General features: G+C 43.3%; 2 protein-coding genes across 3 annotated transcripts; one reads left to right on the top strand and one right to left on the bottom strand.

The window, feature by feature from the left end:
• Positions 1-1,063: 1,063 nt before the first annotated feature.
• On the top strand, positions 1,064-8,545 carry LOC139418949 (uncharacterized). The gene is made up of 3 exons (XM_071168742.1): positions 1,064-1,573; positions 4,028-4,116; positions 4,335-8,545. Exons 1-3 carry the CDS (start codon positions 1,291-1,293, stop codon positions 5,616-5,618), a joined length of 1,656 nt encoding a protein of 551 aa, XP_071024843.1. The 5' UTR covers positions 1,064-1,290; the 3' UTR covers positions 5,619-8,545.
• A 4,526-nt stretch (positions 8,546-13,071) lies between these two features.
• On the bottom strand, positions 13,072-25,913 carry LOC139418924 (uncharacterized). 2 transcript variants are annotated; one of them, XM_071168711.1, is made up of 8 exons: positions 25,217-25,913; positions 24,662-24,792; positions 23,204-23,359; positions 21,635-21,799; positions 21,155-21,266; positions 15,323-15,444; positions 14,057-14,993; positions 13,094-13,999 (listed from the first exon to the last, which is right to left on the bottom strand). In XM_071168711.1, exons 1-7 carry the CDS (start codon positions 25,497-25,499, stop codon positions 14,073-14,075), a joined length of 1,890 nt encoding a protein of 629 aa, XP_071024812.1. In that variant the 5' UTR covers positions 25,500-25,913; the 3' UTR covers positions 13,094-13,999; positions 14,057-14,072. The 2 variants fall into 2 exon arrangements, with proteins under 2 accessions (XP_071024810.1, XP_071024812.1); XM_071168709.1 differs by having other exon boundaries at positions 13,072-14,993.
• Positions 25,914-26,589: the final 676 nt, after the last annotated feature.

Consider the following 26,589-nt stretch of genomic DNA (forward strand, 5'->3'; position numbering starts at 1 on the left):
CAAACCTCACCCCGATGGTCATGTAAAGGATGGTTCTGTCCCAGTGGGAGTGATATTTTTGTAGAAAGTGGATCCCTGCCTTTTGGCTGACCCATATGTAGTCTCAGGCTGGGGGGGAAATGATTTGGGTACTGTTAAATCAGTGAAGGCAGTTCGAAATGGACTTAATGATTTTCAGTGTTTGTTCCTTTCTGAGGAAGAGGGCACTTCACAGAACGCACCTCTAGACAAGACCCGTGACTTGATTTGCTCTCTGGAGCAGTGTGCCTTTGAAAGGAGTCATTACTGGGGTGGCATTAAGTGTTGAGGTGGAGAAACTGAAATGGAAGATTCCCTTTGTCTGTGACACCTGCCGTTTGGTGCTACGCTGACACTGCATGTCCTTTTGAGTTTTGCGTCTTTACCTAACAAAGTCATGTTAGAATATGTCAGTTATCCCGTGAGAGCTTTTGAGCCGAACCCACTAAAGTGTTTCAGATGCCAAGCTTATGGTCATGTTGCAGCAGCAGTGTGTAGGAGAGCATTGGCCCGAAGGAATGTTAGTATCAATTGTGGGGGTTCCCATGTTGCTGGGGATCAGAAGTGCCTTAGTGCGAGAGAGACTGGTTGAGGTTGCCAGAGTCAGAGTAGAACAGAAGGTGTCGTATGCTGAGGCAGTGAAGAGAGTAGAGGATGATGGGTCAAGGGTGAGTAGTAGGCCTTGGCCAATACAGTGATATGAATTTGTGCTTCAGTAAGGTTGGCTTCTTAGTATTCATAGCCATGGTTATCAACTGTACCACATAAATGGAACCTAAATCACAGAAAATAGATGTTGTGGTGGCAGCTGCAAAGAAGTACTTGGGTGTACAAGGTTTTACTGCAGGAGAGTTACAAGGTGTGTTGAACGAAATAGTAGGCCTGGTGTAGGATCAGTTAGGGTCAACGTAGTGGACTGGGGTGGTGGTGTTTTTTAATGAATTAGTGGTATATAGGTGAACGGCTAGTTTGGTGGTACAATTGTTTTCCTTTCCCTCTAACCTTTTTGCATCACTCAATTTAACGTGAACGCCCACACTCCCGCACAGTAGGTGGCGGCATGCACAAACAACGTGCGAACACCATGATCCCGAAGAAACAGAAGTAGTGTAGTGAACAACTACAATTTCCACGTTAGCGTTTTTGTTGTTATTTAGACGTTTATTAACACATTGGAACTCAAAATACGAGCATCATAAATGTACCTCAGGTAGTCTTTACTTCGCGTTGGAAGTAAAGACTAGGTAACGCAAGCTAGCTGCTAACCTAACGATGGCTAACTGTATGGTTTTTCACACTCAAATAGCCTCCATTATGGAGGTGCTAGCGAATGCAGCCGTGTCAGAGATCTGTAAACTAGTAGACGACGAGTATGCAGTGTTTCGTTTGGAAATAACTCAAAGCCAGAAAGAAAACAGGGGATTGCGGAGGAAACTACAGGTACTGGAACTGAAGGTGGCACGGGAGCGCGCAGAGAGGACAATACGAGAGCGCGTCCTCGCCAGTCGTCCCAGTAGTGTCAAGATCCTCGACCGATACAGCGGAATGGCAAGAGGTACATTTTGCAGAAGGTGGAGGGTGCGGGGCTGTTGCACCGTTCTCCTCTGCATACGTGTTCAGATGTGTTACTCAGACTTGTGTCTTGGTTAGTTTTTGAATAGTACGCAATACTGACCTATGTTAAGCTAGCCACAATAAGGATTAGCCACACTAGTGGAACTTTCATTTCGCCTTCAAAGTAAAAGACCACAATTGAAAGTGATGCAAATGGATACAAATAATGGAGTCATGGCATATTTGGAATAGATCATGCAACGTTTTTTCATTTTTTATCATTCTGACAATGTCAGAATGTCATCAATTCAACTAAATACAACAATGAGTTATTTTAACACAATCCCCTCACTATAAAGCCTATTGTATGTATTGACATTTTATATTGCAATGTGGCTCATTTCAGTGAGGTCTCACAATAAAATCTGACACTAATATGTGTGTAAAGTCTTGTGGGTATCACTGAGTGGGCTGATACCCCATTTCATGGACCCAGAATCCATGGGTAAGGCTGTACAGTGCATAGAATTAGGCACCAATGCAATTCAAGTCTACTTACATCCACAGTGATTTAAAAACTTTTTTGGGGGGGGGGTCAAATTAATTATCGTATTTTGTTTAATTTATATTACATTCGAATATTGTTCAGCAATAGCTAGTCCAAATATGGCATGATTATTTAATATGCATCCGTTTCCTTCACTTTCAAGTGCGGACTTTTATTATGAAGGCAATCCACAAATTCCACATAGGTGCAAAAAAAAATAAAAAATCGCAATTATTTTACCAGGCAGGTCAATTAAGAACAAAATACTCTTGCACAAAGATTATGTCAGAATAGGCATTTTAGGTACGTTTTTAGAACGTTTTTAGTATGTACATTTTCAAAAATCGAGTTTGATTTAAACCTACCATTTTTGTTGACGATTTACAGTAGTGAGTGCCTACTTATTTATACTTTTTTTGTTGTACTGGACGCCCGTGGGAATCCAACCCACAACCCTGGCGTTACAAGTGCCATGTTCTACCAACTGAGCTACTACACTGGACAGCAAATGCTAGTATGTTATACTCATGTCGGCATTTCATCTAGTAGAATTCACTGTAGACTTTTGAGGAAGACTCCCATGTGTTTTACATCTGCTGATTAATTAAAGGTGCAATATGCAGAAATCGCGCCTCCATTTCCTGGTTGCTAAAATTCTAATAGTTCGCCCAATTTCAGTTTGTGACAAAACAAGCATTCATTGTGTAGAGAATCATTGTACCATCTAAACCGATGTTAAATATATTTTCCATAACCAAAACTATTGTATTTTCAGCTGTTTAAAGCAAAAGATGCAAAAACTCAACTTAAGAATGGGAAGCATAGAAATGAAACATAAAACAGATCCACCGCTTCTTAGACTTGCTTTCAATGAGTGACAGATCTATAACACATTTCTATGTGAATTTTGTCAGTCCACAAAAAGTTACATGTTGCAGTTTTAAATATGGGGATGTGCTACCGAAATGAAAGAATGGCTGGAAATGGCGCAATTGCGTATTAGATGGCACATTCTCATTATAGATGTGCCTAGTATGTTGGTATTTGTTGGTTACTGAATTTGTTTTTACTAAACAGTAGTTCTAAAGAGAATGTAGTATGATTAGTACACAGTATGCCGTCTAAGTAAGTTGTAGACAAGCCAGATTTGAAAATTTGGAAATTTCTCCCAAGGATGACCCAGACTTGTGGAGGTCTAAAATGTTTTTTTTTTTTGTTATTTTCTTTTGATTTTCCCATGATGTCAAGCAAAGAGGCACTAAGTTTGAAGGTAGGCCTTGAAATACATCCACAGGTACACCTCCAATTGATTTGAATGATGTCAATTAGCCTATACATTTATTTCCCTTTTGACCGACATTGTAATTACATAAACAATCAGGGGATATCCAGAATATCAATGGGATGCTCGATGGGGGGGCGTTCATGCAGGATCCAATGGGATGATCTAGGGGGGGAGGAGGGGGTTCCTGCAATGCCCACATGCAGGAACTCCCCGAATTGCGGACCGCAGTCACACGCTATTGAAAGGCACGGCAGACAGCAGATCTGTTTTCAAAGGTGTAACATCACAATGATACATTCGTAATCATTTCAAGGAAAACAAAAACTACTTAGATTTGAACACTACCGCAGAAGCTTCACTATTCCCCCTCTTCCAATGCACTGTGGCTGAAAAATTCCTGAAGTGTGCAGCGAATTCTACAAGATGAAGAGCCGAAATGAGTATAGCATCCTGGCATTTAAAGCACTCGATTTTAGAAAATTCACATACTATAAAACGTTCTATTTTCACATTATGGCCTACTATTTAGGACGCAAGTATGGGTATTCGGACACAGTGTCTGTCAATAGTGTACAATATAGCGTGAGCTTTACCTAAACACCCTTTCCCCCAATCACTCTCAGGTGAAGGACATCTCACTGGAGGCGACAGGAGCTTTGTGAAGCCAGCGGGACATAACGTGTGGAGAGATGAACAAAACATAGCAATTGAGGTGAGTGGAACCTCAACCCAGCATGTCTTTGTCATAGTGTGACATAAAACATCACAGTACATCAAATGTGGCCTGTTTATTTCAGAAAGGCTCCCCTCAGCTATTCACTTGCTTACATCCTCATTTATCTGCCATAGGGGAGCTTGTGAGACTTCCCAAGACATTGTTATCCATTTCTACTCATGTACCGGTAATAACCTCCTCTCTTCTTGTGTCAGTCTGCAGATGCAGAGGCTGCAGGTCTTGAAGGATTGTCTCTGGTCAAGCAGGAGAGGACTGAAGGAGAGGACCCACAACACAGCAGAGACATTCAGACTGGAGCAGCGGCTGGAGTGGCGCCATCTGTAGCCACAGAGGACCTTGCGACTGCTGCCGCGACCCAATGCAGAATCACGGAGGTCAGTGGAATGCCGAACGCCGTCCTCAAGTCAGAGACAGACAACGAGACTTTAACTGTAACACAAAGGATCTTACACACAGGATCTGACCACAGATCAGACCCAGAGAGACTGGGGCAGGGGCCACTGGGCTGTCCTGCTCCTGGCTCAGAGTATTTACTTTACGATAACCCAAGCCCGAGGACGGTTCATTCCCATCTGGACTTGGGTGATGCGTCAGAGACTGTCAATGATCCGTCTTGTTCTTACAATACAGAGTTGGGCCCTGGCAACATGCCCTTGGGTTTAGAGACACAGACTGATCTGTCTAGAGTGGAATGGAACCGGTACAGTAGTAGTGTATACTCTGAAGGGAGCCAAGATAAGAAAGGGGAGGCTATAGTGGTAGATGAGGTGAAAGTGGAGGGCGACGCTCCTCCCACATGGAGTGCAGATAGTCTCCTGGGAGACGGACACTCACAGGGCAGAGTTTTCTTAGATTACAGGGGAAGCTTAGAGACGAATCGAAATGGTGCCACCCACTCCCCTTTACACGCATTCAGGGATCGCGACCCAGTGCCCACGTCGACGACACCTTCCGATTCACAAGGCTGCGTTCTTTTCGATCAGGTATTGAACTCAAATGACCAAAGGGCCAAGGCTCGGGGAGGGGGAGCAACATCAGGCAATAGTAAAGAGAAACGGTTCCTCTGCATGTTCTGTAACAAAGGCTTCAGTTGCCCCCAGAAGGTGGAGATCCACCAGAGAGTCCACACAGGTGTGAAACCCTTCAGCTGTACCCAGTGTCACATGAGCTTCGCCCAGGCTGGTGACCTGAAGAGGCACCAGAGGGTCCACACAGGGGAGAAACCCTTCAGCTGCCCCCAGTGTGAGAAGAGGTTCTCCCAGGCTGGTGACCTGAAGAGGCACCAGAGGGTCCACACAGGGGAGAAACCCTACAGTTGTACCCAGTGTCACATGCGCTTCGCCCTGGCTGGCAACCTGAAGATGCACCTGAAGGTCCACACGGGAGAGAGGCCATTCGCCTGTAGGCATTGCGGGAAGAGGTTCTCAGAGAGGAGCTACCTCAGGATACACCAGCAGAAAAACCATTCTACTCTGTAAAATAGAAAATAATTTAACTTGATAGCTTCTGACATTTAGATCAAATGCTGCATTAACCCCCCAGCGTGAGTTTTTTGGTTATGCGCGTGATATCAGAATGCATTCACTAGCTAGGTTTCCATCCCAATTGGCAACAGATTTTCAATGGAATATTCTCAAATCTGCATAAAAACAATGTGCACGTTTTCCCACCAGAAATGTTTCCATCAAATCAGTGCGTGATGACGTAGTGCACCCAAAATGTACTTTTTCGATTCAAGTTTTCATGTACCAAATAAAAATATAAAAGTTCAATGTGTTTCCATCGCATTTTCAACTCTACTGATAGTTTTGTCATAAACAGCAAATGTGTCTAATTTGGTCTTGGCACCTGCGCTCTAGCCAACAGCTCGCAGATACAATACGGGTAGGCTGTGGCTTGTCTAGTCTACATGATGAGATTATTATGGATAACAGCGAATATATTTGTCAAAAGGCAGTCAATTATCGATCATCATGTCGCAGCATCAAGCTCATCACCATGCACTTTCACAACATATTTCCTCTGAAGCCTAATAAACTGCATGGTTTCTCAAGTCATAGTGGGAGGACCACACACCATATCATCGCGTGACTCCAAATTTACTTAGATATGCCGGTTATTATATAATTATTTGCACATAAAGCGTTTTCACTGGCATTTCCTGTGTTATTAATTTTACCGACACAAAGATCCCTCCATGTCGAAGGAACAAATGATCTGTTGCCATTTTTTTTTTAATGGGCACGCAATTCATCCAAAGTGAAAATGCTGCCCCCTATCCCTAAAAGGTTTTAACCCACGCTGCCTGCTAATTATCTATAGGCTGTGTTTCAACTGGCCAATTTCAAATAATTTTCAAACAGTTTGAATTGAGGTGTGTTCCAATTCCTTATTAATTCACATAAAGTATCCCATTTCACTGTGTCGGAGAATTTACGTTTGAGGCACTACGATGAACCGGACAAATTTCTCTCTTTGATGAGAGCCCAAGCACTTCCCCAGTGTTGCCCTGGTCACGTATGCAGACATTTGAGCATCTACGATCAGAAAAGAAATGCTAACTTTTTCCTCCTGACGCCTGAATTACCTTCATTGTTGTTTTCCTTACAAATAATAACTTTGGACATGTGTGCATTTCTATCAAAGTAAGTGACTTATTACATTATAGTTTGTGTATCGTGTTGTCGTTTCTACTGTAGCACACCGTGTATATATATATATATGTATGGAGCATAATGTATTCTGTGTGCATTCCTTTATAACCGTGGACACGCAAGGAACTTAATTTCTTAACCTTTATGGTGTTCTACTCAATTGTGCTTATGTTACTAGCTACATTCTTCTATTATCTTTGTAAAACAATGCTGCTGTTGCACTCCACAAGGAGAAGTATTCGCTTGTGTTGTATCCTTTGAAGCTGCCCTGGCCTCGTGGCCTGTGTATTTTAGCTCTGCTGGGCCCTGCCTCCTTGTGGAGCTCAACAGTTACTGTTATTCATATTTGTGATTTTGTCAATGCAATTTATTACTTTTATAGCAGGGTTATGTTACTACTTTAATTGTTTTATTGCTATATCCTGATGCTGTATTGTAATTTAGTAATAATTCCTCTTTATTCTGTGCCACACACAAACATAATTTGCCGCTGACGATTGAGGCCAGCTTTTGTATGCTAGCAACATACAGTTTAAACAGACACTCCTTTAAACAGACACTCCTTTGCTTGGGGAAAAAACAGAAAGAAAAGACTGACAACTTATTAATATGCATAACCCATATTTCAATATTCATGTAGTGATTTGAACTGCATTCCCACCCATCCACCCCAAAAGTCATAGTATCATGGCATGTCAGTTAGTCATTGCTGCAAATGTGCTAAATAGTGCTTGAGTGTACGGTACGACACAGGGGTGTGTCACAAGCTGAACACGTGTACTTTGTCAACAACCTCTGCTTCCTTCTCATGGTGCCAGACAGTCAGATTTGCAGTGCCTCCATGTGCGACTGTCTTGAGCAGCAGTTTGAAAGAATGCCTTGCGGTGAGGCGTAGGGGATTGTCTACAGCAGGACAGCCCCCAGTGGAGGTTCTCTCTGTACTTTTGGTAGGTAATGACCTCACCTATGGGGGAGTAGGGAGGATGAGGGAGTGGAGAGGTGGGTGAGAGAGTCAGTTCAATTCTAAAATTAAAGTATGTCTAATTACTACAAATAAAACCTTGTTCAATAATCTCACCTGTTATCTGGTGGTGAACTATGTGGCCATTGAGGACAGCAGTGTCAGATGGAAAAAGATTTTATACCACTTGGTAGTCTTCCGAGCACATTCCACAAAGCTGATTATCATGTCTGTCTTATCCACTGCCCCCATTTTGAGGTTAGTCAAGTTCAGTCTGGTTTGATCCCATCAGGTGGTCCACCTTCCCTGTGGCTGACAATGCCGCTGTATAGACAGCGGAGAGGATATGGACGTCTCAATGGCAAGGGTCTTTGCACTCCAGACTGGGACTCATATAAGCAAACAGCAGTGCCAGGAGTGGTGAAATGGCTCGCGGCCTTCCAGCTACCACAGACCTCTTGTACTTCATCTTCGTCGGTCTGCCTCCATCACCACCAGCATCTTCAGAGGGGCATGGGACTTTGTCGGTGGGCAAGGGGTCCTCAGATTTAGGGTTATCAATGGCCACAAGGATGGGAAGCAGATCCTCAGCATCAGAATCTGATTTTCAGACTCACTGTCAGAATTTCCACATTTGTGAGTTGTCTCCTTTTGAAAGATATTGCTAATGCTACAGCTTAGCCCACTAGCTACATACATAAACAAGACTGAATGGCTGATTAGGTGTCAGACTAATTACGTGATTGACTGCTGGCACGTGCCACTTGTATCAATAAATCATCAGAAAATGGTTTGTGTGGTAATAGTTAATGAATTTACTGGTGACATCATGCATTCGATTTTTGCATAAATTGCATGTATAATACTTCTTTGAAGGTTGTACTGATGAGCTAATGCTAAGCCATGTTTGTTGACGTCATACAATGCATTATAAACTTCTGTCAGACCAAAGATGTTATACCAAAACAAGGTGAAGGGACGGTTCCCTCATCATTTGAGTAAACCTTACGGAAGTGAATTATGATAGATGACACACCCCCTTCAACATGCATACTGAAAACAGACCCAACTCCTCGTCACCTCTTATTGACGCAAAAAAACAATGGCGGCGGCAACACTACCCACCGTCGGATTACCAAAAATGTTTATAACTAATCCAGGACTGTCATTTCCAATGGGCAGAACAAGCACGAGCTGGCGTGTTCAGCATGTATTTGCATTTTACCATTAGGGAACGCCTACAATAACTCAATTTGCCCTTGCACTCCTGAACAATGCCATTTTTAATACTTTGGCAAAGGGTAACAACTACAATACTTAAGTCCACTATGTTTGGAACAGAAAACTGTATTGAGATCAAATGTTTCGTAGATGAGAACATTTTGCAGAACGTCTGCCAACATCCATCTTCTCCCACTGCCGGCCACTGGGCTTCTTCTAACATATTTGGTAGTGAGTGGAAACGCCAAGTGGATGCTTCACATTTATACATCCAGTGAAATATTGGTCTCATTGTTCTGTGGGAATACTTTTGACTTTTAGAATCAAATCAAGCTTTATTTATATAGCAGATTTCAGACATGAATGCGATGCTCTGAGCTTCACAGGAAAAAACAAAAACTATGAAAATGAAAACTGAAATATTTATTACACAACAAACATGAGGATAACAAAACAAAAGAATAACAAAAACTGAACGACTAAAAAGCACCCTAAGGAAAAGCAAAGCTAAAAAGGTGTGTTTTAAGATCTCTAAAATATGTCCACAGTTTCGGCCGCCCTCGGGTTCTCTGGCAGGCTATTCCAGGGGCAGGGGGCATAGAACCAAAAGCTGCGTCTTGGTCCTAGGATTTGGGATAGTTAAAAAGGCCAGTGCCAGAGAATGTGAGGGACCTACTGGGTACATAACTCAAAAGCATGTCTATGTATTGGGGTGCACAATCGTCGATTGATTTAAAAAACAATAGTTTGGTTTAACAGTACAGATTGATCAAGATGGCGAAACAAGTACAGGGACAAAGTGAAGAAGCAATTCAATGGGTCGGACATGAGGCGTATGTGGAAGGGTCTCCTAACAATCACGGATTACAAAAATAAATCAAGCCACATCACGGTCACCAACGCCACCCTACCAGACGAGCTAAAGACCCTTTTCTCAAGAGTCGAGCACAATGAGCTACACACAGTCTCCACTGAGTATGTATGTAAGTCCTTCAAAACGTGTTAACTCTCGCATTGCTGCCGGCACAGACAGCATCTCAAGCCGCACCCTCAGACCATGTGCTGACATTTTCAATCTCTAGCTCAGGCCTCTATACTCTATACATTTTTGGTAATCCGATGGTGGGTCGTGTTGCCGCCGCCATTGTTTTTTTTCTTTTCGCGTCAACCAATGATTACAGCCCTCTCTACCAGCTTCAATCTGTCCACTATCATCCCCATGCCCAAGAAAGGGAAAGTAACAACAAAGACCACATCACCTACTCCCTTCCCGACACACTCGACCTCTCCAATTCGCATACCGCCCTGACAGATCCAAGGACGACGTAATCGCCATTGCACTGCACACTGCCCTTACCCACCTTGACAAAAGGAATGGATATGTGAGGATGCTGTTCATCGATTGACTAACATTCAGCCTTCAATACCATAGTGCCAATAAGCTCATTAAAAATCTCACTGCCCTGGGTCTGAACTCCTCCATATGGACCTGGGTCCTGGACATCCTGACGGGCCGCCCCCAGGTGATGAAGGTAGGCAACATTAGCTCCTTGCCACTGATCCTCAACATGAGGGCCGCACAAGGGTGTCCTTAGTCCCCTCCTGTATATCCAAGACTGCATGGACTGACACAGTTCCAACTCCAAGTTAGCTGATGAAGTGACAGTAGTAGGCCTGATCAACGACGAGCCTACAGAGAGGAGGTAGGCACTCTGACGGAGTGGTGCCAGGTAAACAACCTCTCCCTCAACGTTAGCAAAACAAAGGAGATCATTGTGGACTTCAGGGGGAACCAGGCTGGACACGCCCATCATCATCAATGGGGCCGGTCAATAACTTCAAATTCCTCTGTGCACACCGAGAGCATACTGTCGGGCTGCATCACAGCCTGGTACGCAACTCCACCGCCGCGGACCGTAAGGCTCTTTTAGAGGGTGACTTTATGCAAACTGGAAACCACATATCTTGACACTGCATTTATTGTTGCTAGGGATTTTAACAAAGCAAATCTGAGGACTAGGCTGCCAAACTTCTATCAACATATTGACTGTCCCACTAAGACTCTCGACCATTGCTATTAAAACTTCTGGGATGCTTACAAGGCCCTCCCCCGCCCTCATTTCGGCAAATCTGACCACGGTTCCATTTAGCTCCTCCCGTCCTATAGGCAAAAACTCAAACAGGAAGTGCCCGTGCGTCGTACTATTCAACACTAGTCTGACCAATCGGGATCCACGCTTCAGGATTGTTTTGACCACGTGCACTGGGATTTGTTCCGGGTAGCATGTGAAAATAATCTAGACGCATACGCAGATATGGTGACTGAGTTCAAGTGTATAGGGGATGTAGTACCCACTGACTATTAAAACCTACCCTAACCAGAAACCGTGGATAGATGGTAGCATTCACCGCATTTAACAATAACAAGGCGACTTGTAATATGGCAGAATATAAACAGTGTAGTTATTCACTCCGCAAGGCAATCAAACAAGCCAAACGTCAGTATAGAGATGAAGCGGAGTCTCAATTCAATGGCCCAGACACAAGACGTATGTGGCAGGGACAACAAAAGGAAAACCAGCCACGTCGCAGAGACGGACGTCTTGCTTCCGGACAGGCTAAACACATTCTTTGCACGCTTTGAGAATAACACAGTGCCACCGACGAGGCCCGCTACCAAGGACTGTGGGCTTAAACGTGTTAACCCTCGCAAGAATGCCAGTCCAGATGGCATCCCTAGCTGCGTTCTCAGAGCATGCGCAGACCAGCTGGCTGGTGTGTTTACGGGCATATTCAATCTCTCCCTATCCCAGTATGCTGTCCCCACATACTTCAAGATGGCCATCATTGTTCCAGTTCCCAAGAAAGCTAAGGTAACTGAACTAAATGACTATCGCACCGTAGCACTCACCTCTGTAATATAGAAGTGCTTTGAGAGACTAGTCAAGGATCATATCACCTTTACCTTACCTGCCACCCAAGACCCACTTCAATTTGCTTACCGCCCCAATAGATCTACAGACGATGCTATCGCCATCACTCTGAACAAGAGGAATACCTATGTAAAAATACTGTTTGACTATAGCTCAGCATTCAACACCATAGTACCCTCCAAGCTCATCATTAAGCTCGAGGCCCTGGGTCTGAACCCCGCCCTGTGCAACTGGGTCCTGGACTTCCTGACGGGCCGCCCCCAGGTGGTGAAGGTAGGAAACATCACCTCCACTCCGCTGATCCTCAACACTGGGGCCCCACAAGGGTGCGAGCTCAGCCCCCCTCCTCTAGTCCCTGTTCACCCATGACTGTGTGGCCAAGCACGCCTCCAACTCAATCATCAAGTTTGCAGACGACACAGCAGTAGCAGGCTTGATTACTAATGATGACGAGACAGCCTACAGGGAGGAGGTGAGGGCTCGGAGTGTGGTGCCTGGAAAACAACCTCTCACTCAACGTCAACAAAACAAAGGAGATTATCGTGGACTTCAGAAAACAGCAGAGGGTGTACCCCCCTATCTACATCGACAGGGCCGCAGTGGAGAAGGTGGAAAGCTTCAAGTTCCTTGGCGTACACATCGCTGAAATAAACCACTCACACAGACAGTGTGGTGAACAAGGCACAACAGAGCCTTTTCAACCTCAGAAATGTGGCTCGTCACCTAAAACCCTCACACATTTTTACAGATGCACAATTGAAAGCATCCTGTCGGGCTGTATCACATCCTGGTATGGCAACTGCACCGCCCGCAACCGCAAGGCTCTCCAGAGGGTGGTGCAGTCTGCCCAAACGCATTACCGGGAGCAAACTACCTGCCCTCCAGGACACCTACAGCACCCAATGTCACAAGAAGGTCATAAAGATCATCAAGGACATCAACCACCTGAGCCACTGCCTGTTCACCCCCCATCATCCAGAAGGCGAGATCAGTACAGGTCCATCAAAGCTGGGACCGAAAAACAGCTTCTATCTTAAGGCCATCAGACTGTTAAATTTCCATCACTAGCCGGCTTCCACAACCCTGCACCTTAGAGGCTGCTGCCTTATATACAGACTTGGAATCACTGGCAACTTTAATAATGGGACACTAGTCACTTTAATAATGTTTAAATACGGCTTTATTCATCTCACATGTATATACTGTATTATATTCTACTGTATTTTAGTCAATGCCACTCCGACATTTCTCGATCTAATATTTATTTCTTAATTCCATTCTTTTACTTTAAGATTTATGTGTATTGTTGTGAATCATTTTTAGATACTACTGCACTGTTGGAACTAGGAACATAAGTATTTAGCTACACCCGCAAAATATGTGTATGTGACCAATACAATTTGAAGTTAGGGTTGGTAGAAAATATTCTGTGCTACACCAAACAGTACCTAACCTGTAACTCCCAGTAATGGATACCAAAAATCTTTGGTTCAATCACATTATCTATTTGGTTTAACAATCTGTAGCCATCTTCCAGTCAACCTTCTATAGCAGTCTGCGCCCCCCACAACAGTCTTCCAAACAAGTTTGCACTGAAGTTTCTACTTACAATCATCCACTCTGCTAGCAGTCGGTGCTTCCGGTTCTCGTTGCATGAGCGGTTCAATTCTTCCAATAATCACTATTGTGGCATTGCATTATCGGTTGAATATTACAATCAAGGAATAGGCACGTATAACGCCTCATACTTAATGGTTGGCTTCATAGCTCAAAGGATGTGGTTAAATGAAAAGGGTATGCATGCTGTTCTTTTCAAATACGCCATTGCTTATTACATTACACATCAAATCTCCTTCATGATCACCATCTTTCAAGCTCAGAGCAGATTTGTTTATGAGGAACAGTGTGTTATCAAGAACACAGTAGAAAATACAATTACTTTATTCCATCTACATCACCTCAGTAAGGTAAATATTCAACTATCCTTGTTCTAGCCCAGGTTTACTCTCTCTCTAAAAACAGTTTACACAAGCCTGTTTCAAAAGACAAGTTAACAAATGGTTAATGAGGGGTATGTGGTTAATTACTCTCTTACCCAAAGACACTTCACATAACTATAATATGTCACCCTGACACCCCCAGTGTACATCTCAGGCCACACTGCTATGATTTTTCCCCATTGTGGACACTCCTATGTCTGATAAGGTTAGTCAGGAAGGAGAAGCTCTTGTAACATAGTTTGCACTTGAAGGGCTTCTCCTTGGTGTGAACGGTCTGGTGCATCTTCACATAGCTCGCTTTAGCAAAGCGCCTCCCACACGTTGGGCAGGTGTACGGCTTGTCGGCGTCAGTCCTAATGCTCGGCCTCCCAATGACACCAGAGGAGGTAGAAGCAGGAGCCAGCCTCAGGTGGTTAGTCTTTGAGCTCCCTCCTTGACCTCTAGCCATTGTTTGGGTGTTGTTGGGATTTTGTGCTGTGTTAGAGGCTAGGAAGCGCTTGTGCTGAACACCCATCCTGACTCTGTCTGTATTGCTAGGGTAACTATGAGTTAAATGAGGAAGGCTAGACCCAGACCTTCTATGAACCCATTCACCAGGCATTAGACGAGATCCTGATGGAGAGGAAAGACTTCCTGTTAGACTCCTACCAGGGGGGTCTCCCACCACTCTCTGTGAAGGCTGAAGCCCAGGAAGACCTGCACTGTTTATCATGGATACTGTGGTGTTTGTATCATAGGAACAGGAGGGTCTATCTCTATCAGCCCCAGGCCCTGCTACATCCCTGCACTGAGACTGTGAAGAGAAGGGTCTGGGCTGCAGACTGGATCCCCGACTGGAGCCTCTGTCTCTCTGATGACCACCAGGACTGAGGTTGTTCAGTCCACCTGTCCACTGGTTGTGTTCTGTGTGGTGGTGGAGTCTCTGTCCCTCGTAGTTGGGTCCTGGTTCCGACTCGGGAAGGAAGAGCGAAGGCTGCTGATCCAGGGTTCTTATCCGGGGCCAGGCTTTGTGACTAGCCACCTCAGAGGCCCAGTCTCTCCCACCAGCAATACCGGATGACAGCAGGCTCTCATGGACAGCAGACTGTAAACACAAATTCAACAGAAAAGCATATAGGTTTATGTAAGAACCCATTTGCTCTACACACAGAAACATGACATTATAAAATGGTAACCACAGTTCAGCCCTAGCCTGACGACTCTAAATCCTTCCGCTGCTCTGTCGTTCGCAACATTCTTTCGTCTGAGACTGTCTCTCATACAGACACCTCCCTGTACCCGCAGACCAAATATACGCCTAGCCCAGGGCTCAGTCAGTCTGTTGTGGAGAGTAAGTTCAACTATCTGTTTCTGGTTGTTTTTAACAGTGTTGTTCCGCAGCCCCGAGTTAAGGACGCTGTCCTAGCCACTGACCTCCACTTTGTCACCTCTGGTCCTGGCCTGCTCAGTGATGTTGTCCAGTAAGCCCTTGGCTCCACCGGTCTGGGAATTCAAAATGGCTGTCCAGTCTCCTCTGTTAGCCTCCAGCCAATCACCTGCAGGAAGAGGTTACAAAAATGGCAGAGAACTTTTTGGGGGATATTACCTGGTCAGGTTCATACATTGTGTGTTTTTGTATGTAAACTGCTGCGAGCAGCAATGACAAATTGTAGAATGGCAGGAAACTAGCTTTAAAACTGTATAATGTTATCTCTGCTCCAATGCAAAATGTGTATTGGAAAATTTGCTTTAAAGCAACAAAATTGGTCTCTGCGGTCAAGAGGAGGTCCTCTAAAATGTTTGATCGTAGATGGCACCGCTGGCCACAGAAACGACCCACCCGCACTAACTTTCCACCACTGCTGAAAATAAATCCTTGGGGAAATGCTGCTTTATGTGCAATCAGTGAAAGCATTACCAAGTTTATATCTCAATATTGTCATGACGTTGCCATGTGGTATGAGGTTTATGACCCCCATAAATACCTTTCCCCTTTTCCCTCCACCCTACAGAATGGACCCTTGGAAAGCCCTTTGTTAACATAGAGAGAATATGGTAACATCAAAAGGTTGGGGAAAGGTACAATATTTGTGTAATCCAACCAGTTGAAAGTGTCCGTTGGTACTTAAAGAATATGATGTCAGGTCAGTTGTTGTGTGGGGATTATATCTGATGATAGGACGACATAAATTGTATCTTGGAAAGGCCACACATTCTAGTTATCAGGTTCACATGGAATTGTTGTGCAATTTAAAATGTTTAAATATGAAACTATTTGTGAAAAGATTAAATGTAATTTTAGTGAGGCGTGAGGACTGGTGCCTCATGCCTCCTTGCAGCATGCCTAAGGCATGTTCCCGCAGATGAGCAGTGGGCATCTTTCTTTTGGTGTTTGTCAGAGTCAGTAGAAAGGCCTGTTTAGTGTCCTAAGTTTTTATAACTGTGACCTTAATTTCCTACCGTCTGTAAGCTGTTTGTGTCTTAATGACGGTTCCACGGGTGCATGTTCATTAATTGTTTATGGTTCATTGAACAAGCATGGGAAACAGTGTTTACACCCTTTACAATGAAGATCTGTGAAGTTATTTGGATTTTTATGAATTATCTTTGAAAGACAGGATCCTGAAAAAGGGACGTTTCTTTCTTTGCTGAGTGTTTATATCTTGCATTTTCCTTTTCCGAATAGGCGGTTTTTAGAATGCATAAGATTCTGTATTTACGGTAGCATAGCTTATCAAGGTCCGACAGAGACCCAATCCCCTTTGTCCCTCAGTCTTCCCTATCTTTGATTCAAACCCAACCCCTTTTCTTTGCGTAACCAGCCATTATATTGGTTTCATCCGCTAGGGACTTTTTCTTTTATGACATGATTAGTAATAGATGTATGATCCATCCTGTGTAAAGTATTTCTGTGTGATTATTTAGGTATTTAGTTAATAAATAAATCAAGCCAATTTTTGTATTGCCGATTAAACTTGCTAGCCAGGGTTTGTGAAGATAACTAGGAATTTTACAACGTTCAGATAAGACTGAATAAGGTGACGATTAATAATGGACCGCTATTGACATAAAACATCTAAGAGTTTATTCGGAAGACAGCAGCTCTATAAACACCCTTCTGTGGTGCCCCAGGTTATTAACAAGTTCATTGTTGCATGGTTTAATTCAATCACGTAATCAATCAAACGTTAGGTAATCGATTTGATAGAATAGCCTGTCATATAATTTAATCAGTCAGAGACACAACAATACCACAAGTAAGTGAAGTTTAGTGTAGTGCTGTAGGTTGATTATCTTTGAATGTAGCAGGTGCCCAAAGTAAACTTCCTGCTACTCAGGCCTAGAAGCTAGGATATGCATATAATTGGTAGATTTGGATAGAACACACTAAAGTTTCCAAAACTGTTCAAATATTGTCTGTGAGTATAACAGTATTGAATCCTGATAATTGTTTTTATGTTTGTTGTTTTCTATTGAATGCCATTACAGTATCCATTGACTTAGGACTCAAATTGCACTTCCTATGGCTTCCACTAGATGTCAACAGTCTTTAGAAATTGTTTCAGGCTTGTATTCTGAAAAATGAGCGAGTAAGACCACTCTGAATGAGTGGACCCTACAGTGTCCCAGAGGTTTTTCATGTGCACGACTGAGAGCACGCCTTTTTTGTTTACCTTTTATATTGATGACGTTATTGTCCAGTTGAAATATTAGCAATTATTTAGGCTAAAAACAACCTGAGGATTGATTATAAACATCGTTTGACATGTTTCTACGAACTTTACTGGTACTATTTGGATTTTTCATTTGCCTGTTGTGACTGCGTCTGCGCATGTGGATTACTGCTAAAGTTTTTGGATATAAACAGGGACTTTATCAAACAAAACAAAGATTTATTGAGTAAATGGAAGTCTTGTGAATGCAACCATATGAAGATCATCAAAGGTAAGTGATTAATTTTATCGCTATTCATATTTAAACCGATGTATAACACTTGTATGTTTTATACATTTTTATAATGAGTATTTCTGTTTTTGAATTTGGCACTCTGCAATTTCACTGGATGTTGGCCAGGTGGGACGCTAGCGTCCCACGTACCCGTTAAAGTCTTTAATGTATTGAGTCTATAAACCAGTTCTGGGGTCAAAATGACTTATGGTTTATGCTAAGATTTTTTACGTTTTCAGCATTAGTGTATATTGCGGTCATCTTTAAATACTGGGACTTTATTTTGTTAAGCTAAAGTGTACAACACCCGTTGAATATGGCCGATGTCAGTAAATGTCGGCAAAAAAGCGTAATGAAACATGCACCTGTCAAGAAACTGACTGTTAGAACTGTTAAGGCTCCATGGATTGATGAGGAATTGAAAAACAAGGCAAAAGGAGTGGCTAATAAATCTGGCTGCACATCTGACTTACTGCAAATTGAGAAATTATGTATACAACAGAAGAAGAAACTGTATTATGAAGCCAAGATCAATAATATAAAGAATGATGGAAAATTACGGGCAGAAATTCAACTCCATCTTTCATCGAATCAGATGGCTTATTCATCACAAAACCATTTGATGTCGCCAATTATTTGAATGATTACTTCATTGTCAAATTGGGCAAACTTAGGCGGGAAATGCCAACAATGAACAGTGAGCCATCGTATTCATGCATAAAAAAAAAACAAATAATGAAAGAAAAGCACTGCAGTTTGAATTCTGTAAAGTTAGTGTGGGAGAGGTGGAAAAATTGTTATCAATCAATAGTGACAAATCTCCTGGCATTGACAATTTAGATGGAAAGCTACTGAGGATTTGTAGCTGACTCTATAGCCACTCATATCAGTCATATCTTTAACCTGGGCCTAGAGGAAAGTCTTTGTCCTCAGGCCTGGAGGGAAGCCAGCATACCAAAAAAAAACAGCAGACCAAAAAGCTTGCTGCCAGCTCTTAGTAAACTGTTAATGCTACTTCTCTGTAAACAAATTAACAACAGACTTTCAGCATGCTTATAGAGAAGGGCACTCAACATGTACTGCACTGACACAAATGACTGATGATTGGGTGAAAGAAATTCATAATACAAATATTGTGGGAGCTGTACTGTTAGACTTCAGTGCAGCCTTTGATATTATTGACCACAACCAGTTGTTGAAAAAACGTGTGTGTTATGGTTATATATCAAATAGAATCAAAAGGTATTCTTTAATGGAAGCTTCTCTAATGTCAAACATGTAAAGTGTGGCGTACCACAGGGCAGCTCTCTACTCTTTTCTATTTTTACCAAGGACCTGCCACTGGCATTAAACAAAGCATGCGTGTCCATGTATGCTGATGATTCAACCATATACACAGCAACCACAGCTAATGAAATCACTGAAACCCTTAAAGAGTTGCAGTCTGTTTTGGAATGGTTGGCCAGTATTAAACTGATCCTGAACATCTCCAAAACTAAGAGCATTGTATCTGGTACAAATAATTCCCTAAGTTCTAAACTTCAGCTGAATCTGGTAATGAATAGTGTGGCTGTTGAACAAGTTGAGGAGACTCAATTACTTGGCGTTACCTTAGATTGTAAACTGTCATGGTCAAAACATATAGATTCAATGGTTGTAAAGATGGGGAGAGGTCTGCCCGTAATAAAGAGACGCTCTGCTTTTTGGACGCCACACTCCAAAAAGCAAGCTCTAGTTTAGTCTAATTTTGATTATGGTCCAGTCATGTGTCCAGTGCAGCAAGGAAAGACATTGTTAAGCTGCAGCTGGCCCAGAACAGAGTGGCACGTCTTGCTCTTCATTGTAATCAGAGGGCTGATATAAATACTATGCGTGCCAGTCTCTCTTGGCTAAGAGTTGAGGAGTGACTGCATCACTTATTTTTTACAAGTGACATTAATGTGTTAAATCCCAAATTGTTTGCATAGTCAATTTACACACAGCTCTCACACACACTTATGCCACCAGGGGTATTTTCACAGTCCCCAAATCCAGAACAAATTCAAGAAAGCGGACAGTATTGCATGGAACTCCATTACATCTCATATAATCAAATAAACAGCAAACCTGGTTTCAAAAAACAGATAAAGCAACACCTCACAGCACCATGCCTCTCCCCTATTTGACTTAGATAGTTTGTGTGTATGCATTGATATGTAGGCTACATGTGCCTTTAAAAAAAATGTATGTAGTTCTATCCTTGAGCTGTTCTTGTCTATTAATGTTCTGTATTGTTTCATGTTTTGTGTGGACCCCAGGAAGAGTAGCTGCTGCTTTTGCAACATCTAATGGGGATCCTAATGAAATACCAAATACCAAATCAAAAGCAGGAATAGGCAGTAAAGGTGCAAACGGCACAGCTTGGTTCAGTTGACCCATCCTCTGGCAAACATAACAGGATTTACTTTAAGACACAAAGTCCTGTTTTAGACCAGGCCAGAAGAAGTTATGCAAGATATTTTCATACGTCTTGTTGACCCCCAAGATGGCCTGTCATACTACCATCATGACCAACCTCAGTATCTCTTGTCGAAGCGTAACTGGAACGACAACTTGAGAAACACTGGGCCAATCGTACTGGCCAAAAGTGGCGCAAGAACTCAATTTCCTCATTAGAACACTATCTCTGTCAAAGTAAGCCACACAAACTTCAAGCTCCTGCTCTGGACGTATCTCAGCAAAAAGAGGGGAGAGGGAAACATCTTTACTCTGTTCAGCAACCAACTGCTTCCTCCTATACATCATCAAAGTATCAACTGTAGGGACCCCCTCTTCCTTCAGTGGTCCTGCAAACTCGCTCATCTTTGAGGTTTTCAAAGGAGAGGTCAACTCAGGAGGTTTAGTGAAATCAGGATCACCCATAAACATCTCGGACAGATTGACCATTGTGGGATTGCTGACATCCTCTAGCCTTGCTCCCGACGACTTTCTTAGACATAGCACGTGTAACGGCACACGCTGGGTCATTTTCTGATAACCCATCGGGTTCCTTACGACAGGATTTGGCAAAACCTTCCCTCCAGCAAAATCGTTTCCAAAAAATTAATGAGACCCACTTCACCGGTAGGCTAGGCCTCACTCCAACGACAACAGAACCAACAAACTGTAACCAGTTGCTGAAGTGTCAGACAAAGGCAAGACACCAATCCAAAATGAAGGAATGGGCTGCCCCAGTGTCTTCGGAGAGATTAGCTGTGAACACTTAATAATAGCCAGGTGCATCACTAGTCTCACTGAAGATCTATTACTGTATGTAGGCTATATGTATTTCTCTCTTACCTTGCTCCCCCATCTTTAGTCCACTCAGCAGATCCATGCTCTCTGGTCCATCCTCTATTGTCTCCTCTTTGACTAGCAGCAGATCAGGCTTCCCATCCTCCATGTCTACTGACTGTAAGAAATACAGAGCGAGAGGATGTTAAATCAAGACATCTGATATGAGCACCCTGCTATGGAGCATCTTGTCATTGGGCAAAGAGGGATTGCTATGAGTATTGTGTAAATATGTTAGTTGATTTGATTACTTGACTCTTTAATGGTTTGATCATTCAAAAGGCATGGTCCCACACTTAAGACAAAATGAATCAAGACCTGGGTCAGTATCCACAAAGAGTCTCAGAGTGCTGTTCTAGGATCAGTTTTGCCTTTTAGATCATAATGAATAAGTTGATATCCTAGATCAGCGCACCTACTCTTGCGGCTTTCTGGATATGGGCCTTGACCTAATACCATTCAGACAGTAGTTTACAGAGGGCTCACCTCAGTGATACAGTGTGTGTTCCTGTGCTGCTCAACTGGTTCCTCTGTGGGTTTAAGAGGAGGTGTAGTTTGGTTGTCCTCCATGACCATGTTCCCCTCAGGGTTCCCCAGACCCTCCTCACTCCCCTCCTCCTTGACCAGCAGCACCTCTGGACCCTCCTCCTCCTGGAAGAGACAGATTATACAGATTACACAGACATACACTCCCTCAGGTACGTACACACATAATAAACACTTTCAGCATGGTGTTTACCCATCCTAGACTGTATTTACAGAATGACGTCATCATTGTTAATGCCATCACAGCGGATATAAATATGATGTTGTGGGTAAATCAGTGTTATGGGAAAATGTTGGGTAGAATGCGCTCTCAAACCCTGGCGGGCAGCCAGTCTTGGAGATGGACAACTCCCAATTTCAAAGCCACAACTCCTAAACGGCTGACCAGGCGGATAAAGGTGTCCCATCTCCCAAACGGCTGGAAAGGCAGATGAAGGCTACAACTGATAACTGATCAAATGTATGCACACTCACTACTGTAAGTCGCTCTGGATAAGAGCATCTGTTAAAATGCAAATATGAATCAGCAAAAGCCAAACCAGACTAAACTGTTTTGACGTGTACAGTAGGTGTTTGTTAGGTATGTAAAGCTATATTTAGTAAGTGTATATTGGTTATAAAGCGCTGTTGGGTGTATGCAGAATAGGGTGACATCAGATGTGATGTACAATGAGTATAAAAACCTTAACACCTGCTTTTCACATGACATAGACTGACCAGGTGAAAGCTATGATCCCTTATTGATGTCAACTTTGAATCCACTTCAATCAGTGTAGATGAAGGTAGGAGAGTTTAGCATACAGGCGAACGGGGGGCAGCTGAAGCCTTTGTTACAGAACATGCAGAAGAACCGCCCGCGTCTCTTAACTATTGACTGAATGTTTTTCCCCCTCCCCGAGTGTAGGGTCTCGTCCTGTCGTTTGATTTCAATACCTGATTGAAAAGTATGTGGCCCTGTGAATTGGAAGGTCCCATCAATGTGGACACTGGGTCGTGATCCCTGATCCCTGAGTAGGTGGGGACATTTGGATTTGTATCTAAGCTTTCCCTATAATCTAAGAAATCTGTCTGAGTGTTCTTCTCCTCAGTGATTCTCGTCGACATTCCATGTCAGAGGAGCGTCGCCCTCCATTTTCACAGTCACCACAGTCTATAACCTCACTTTTCTTATCTAGGCACCCTTCGGAGTATACACTACTACTGTACTGGTTCCAGTCCCCTCTAGACAGATCAGTCTGTGTCTCTAAACCCAAGGGCATGTTGCCAGGGTCCATCTCTGTAGTGTAAGAACAATACGGATCGTTGCCAGTCCCTAACGCGTCACCCGAGTCCCGATGGGAAGGAACAGTCCTCGGGTTACTGTAAAGTAAATACTCTGAGCCGGGAGCAGGAGGACAGCCCAGTGGCCCCAGTCTAACTGGGTCAGATCGTGTGTGTAAAAGCCTGTGTGTTACAGTTAGTCTCTGTGTCGGTCTCTGGCTTGAGGATGGCGTTCAGCGTTCTACTGACCTCCGTGATGCTGCGGGAGGTCCTGGGCCGGGGCGTGGCGGCGCGGTCCTCCGTGGCTACAGGGAGCGCTCCAGTCTGGATGTCTCTGTGTCTTGAGTCCTTTCCTTCAGTCCCCTCCTGATTGACCCCAGGACCTGCAGCCTCTGCATCTGCAGACTGACACAAGAAGAGAGGAGGTTATTATCGATACATAATAGGTTTGCATAACAATGTCGTAGGGAAGTCTGGGGGCGGCAGGTAGCTTAGTGGTTAAGAGTGTTGATTAAGTAACTGAAAAGTTGCTGGTTCGAATCCCCGAGCAAGGTGTTGAACTCTAATTGCTCCTGACGCAAGCCTAGCAGACGAGGTAAATGCCTTTTATGCTGGCTTCGAGGCAAGCAACACTAAAGCTGTTAAGGAGCCTTTTGGTCCTAGCACCAGCTGTTCTGGATGACTGTGTGATAACGCTCTTGGTAGCCGATATGAGCAAGACCGGTGAATTATTGCACGAAGCGCGCCAGCTAAACTGAGTTTTTGGGGATATAAAGAAGGACATTATTGAACAAAAGGACAATTTGTGATGTAGCTGGGACCTTTTGGAGTGCCAACAGAAGAAGATCATCAAAGGTAAGGCATTTATTATATCGCTATTTCTGACTTTCGTGGCGCACCTGCCTGGTTGAAAAATGTTTTTCATGCTTTTGTATGCGGGGCGCTGTCCTCAGATAATCGCATGGTGTGCTTTCGTGGTAAAGTCTTTTTGAAATCTGACACAGCGGCTGGATTAACAAGTTAAGCTCTATTTTGATGTATCACACTTGTATTTTCATGAATGTTAAATATTTATATTTCTGTCATTTGAATTTCACCGGATGTTGTCGAGGTGGGTCGCTAGCGGAACGCCTGCGCCAGAAAGGTTAACAGCTTCTACCCCTAAGTCATAAGACTGCTTAACAATTAATCAAATAGCTACCTGGACTATTTACATTGACCCCCCGCACATTTGTTTTGTACACTGCTGCTACTCGCTGTTTAATATCTATGCATAGTCACTTCACCTCTACCTACATGTACAAATTACCTCAACTAACCTGTATCCCCGCACACTGACTCGGTACACCCTGTATATAGCCTCGTTATTGTTGTGTTAATTTGTATTATTTTTTACTTTAGTTTATTTGGTAAATATTTTCTTAACTCTTCTTGAAATGCAGTGTTGGTTAAGGGCTTGTAAGTAAGCATTTCACAGTAAGGTCTACACTTGTTGTATTTGGGGGATGTGACAAAAAGTTTGATTTGAAGTCGCTCTGGATAAGAGTGTCTGCTAAATGACTAAAATCTAAGTCTCACAAGCTCCCCTATGGCATATAAATAAGGATGTACATGTAAGCATATGAATAGCTGAGGGGAGTGTTTCTGAAATAAAACAGGACACATTTAAATGTATTGTAATTTTTTATGTTACATTAAGACACTAACCTCTATCACAATAACATGCTGGGTTGAGGTTCCACTCCCCTCATCTATAGCTATAGGTTGGTCATCTATCCACGCGTTGTGTCCCGCTGGTTTCACAAAGCTCCTGTGGCCCCCAGTGAGATGTCCTTCACCTGAGGGAGTGATTGGGGGAAAGGGAGTGGTTAAGTCACCAACTGTCAATGCTCAATACTATATTGTACACTTGACACTGTCTACAATTGGCAAGGATGTAAGGTAGCACTTGTCATAACTTCTTTATATGCCATTTATTGATTGATTATGTTCCATGCATCACATGCTTTTAATTGAGTATGACAATAGGACATTCAGTAATTCAAAGTATCTGTTTAGAATATGACAGTGTCTTTGTGCAAGAAGAATTTGTTCTTTATTGACCTACCTGGTAAAATAAAGGTAAAATAAATAAAACATTGTACAAGACAGCGAAGTAATCAAGGGAATTATTGCACACTAGCCAAACACTGACCAAGACACAATTATGGATAACACATTTGAACAAATTCGCCAAGCCCCTCAACCTTCTGCAAAATGTACCTCTTGCCATTCCTCTGTATCGGTCGAGGATCTTGACACTACTGGGACGACTGGCGACGACGCGCTCTCGTATTGTCCTCTCTGCGCGCTCCCGTGCCACCTTCAGTTCCAGTAGCTGTAGTTTCCTCCGCAATCCCCTGTTTTCTTTCTGGCTTTGAGTAACTTCTAAACGAAACACTGCATAGTCGTCGTCTACTAATTTACAGATCTCTGCCACGGCTGCATTCGCTAGCACCTCCATAATGGAGGCTATTTGAGTGTGAAAAACCATACAGTCAGCCATTGTTAGCAGCTAGCAAGCGTTACCTAGATAACATAGGTATATGAACCAAGTCCTGTTTCCAACACGAATTACAGACTACCTGAGGTAATTATGTGATGCCGTGAAGTAAAAATCGGCATATTTTGAGTTCCAGTGTGTTAATAAACGTCTAAATACAACAATAAAAACGCTAAAGTGGTAATTGTTCTTGGTCACTGTTCGCGTCCGTTTACTTCTTCGGTGGTATTTTTGGGCAGTTGGCATCCTATGTTGTTAGTGCATTACTGCCACCTACTACTGTGCTGGAGTGGAGTGTGGGCCAGAGACCGGGAGAAACATAATAATGCCTGCCTGCCCCGTTTATCTTGTAAAAAATACAACAAAAAAACGGATACTGTATATGTTCATATTCTACTCAATGGACTCATTACACTAAATTCCTGTATCCCATTCTCTCTCATCTCAGTCAACTTACCTGGTAAAATAACAGTAAAATATATATTTTTAAATAAAATACAGATGCTCATATCTCTCTTCCGCTTATACTGCCCGCACTATATCAACACATGTTCTACTGTTTATATTTCCTGGCAATAATCACACCTTCCTGGTGGATATTTTCCTATGATATGTAATTTATTAATTATTAATTATTCAGCCGGTTGTGTCCCAACCTATGTCTATTTAAGGTGGCCTCCTATCATCTTTCTCATGCTGCTGTTCTCCAGTCCCCAACTTTTTGAGAGCATCTTGACTGGATGCACACGGCTTGGTACGGCAACTGCAAGGCACCTGACCGCAAGGCACTACAGAGGGTGGTGAGTACGGCCCAGTACATCACTGGGGCCAAGCTCCCTGCCATCCAGGACCTCCATACCAGGCAGTGTCAGAGGAAGGCCCAAAAAAGGTTCAAAGACTCCAGTCACCCAAGTCATACACTGTTCTCTCTGCTACCGCACGGCAAGCAGTACCAGTGCAGCAAGTCTGGGACCAACAAGCTTATAACCCCAAGCCATAAGACTGCTAAATAGCTAATCAAATGGCTACCTTTACTACCCGCATTGACCCTTTTTGGTGCTAATTCTCTTGCACTGACTAAGTACTTGTACTC

Source organism: Oncorhynchus clarkii, chromosome 10, assembly GCF_045791955.1.
Source record: "Oncorhynchus clarkii lewisi isolate Uvic-CL-2024 chromosome 10, UVic_Ocla_1.0, whole genome shotgun sequence".
NCBI lineage: Eukaryota > Metazoa > Chordata > Actinopteri > Salmoniformes > Salmonidae > Oncorhynchus > Oncorhynchus clarkii.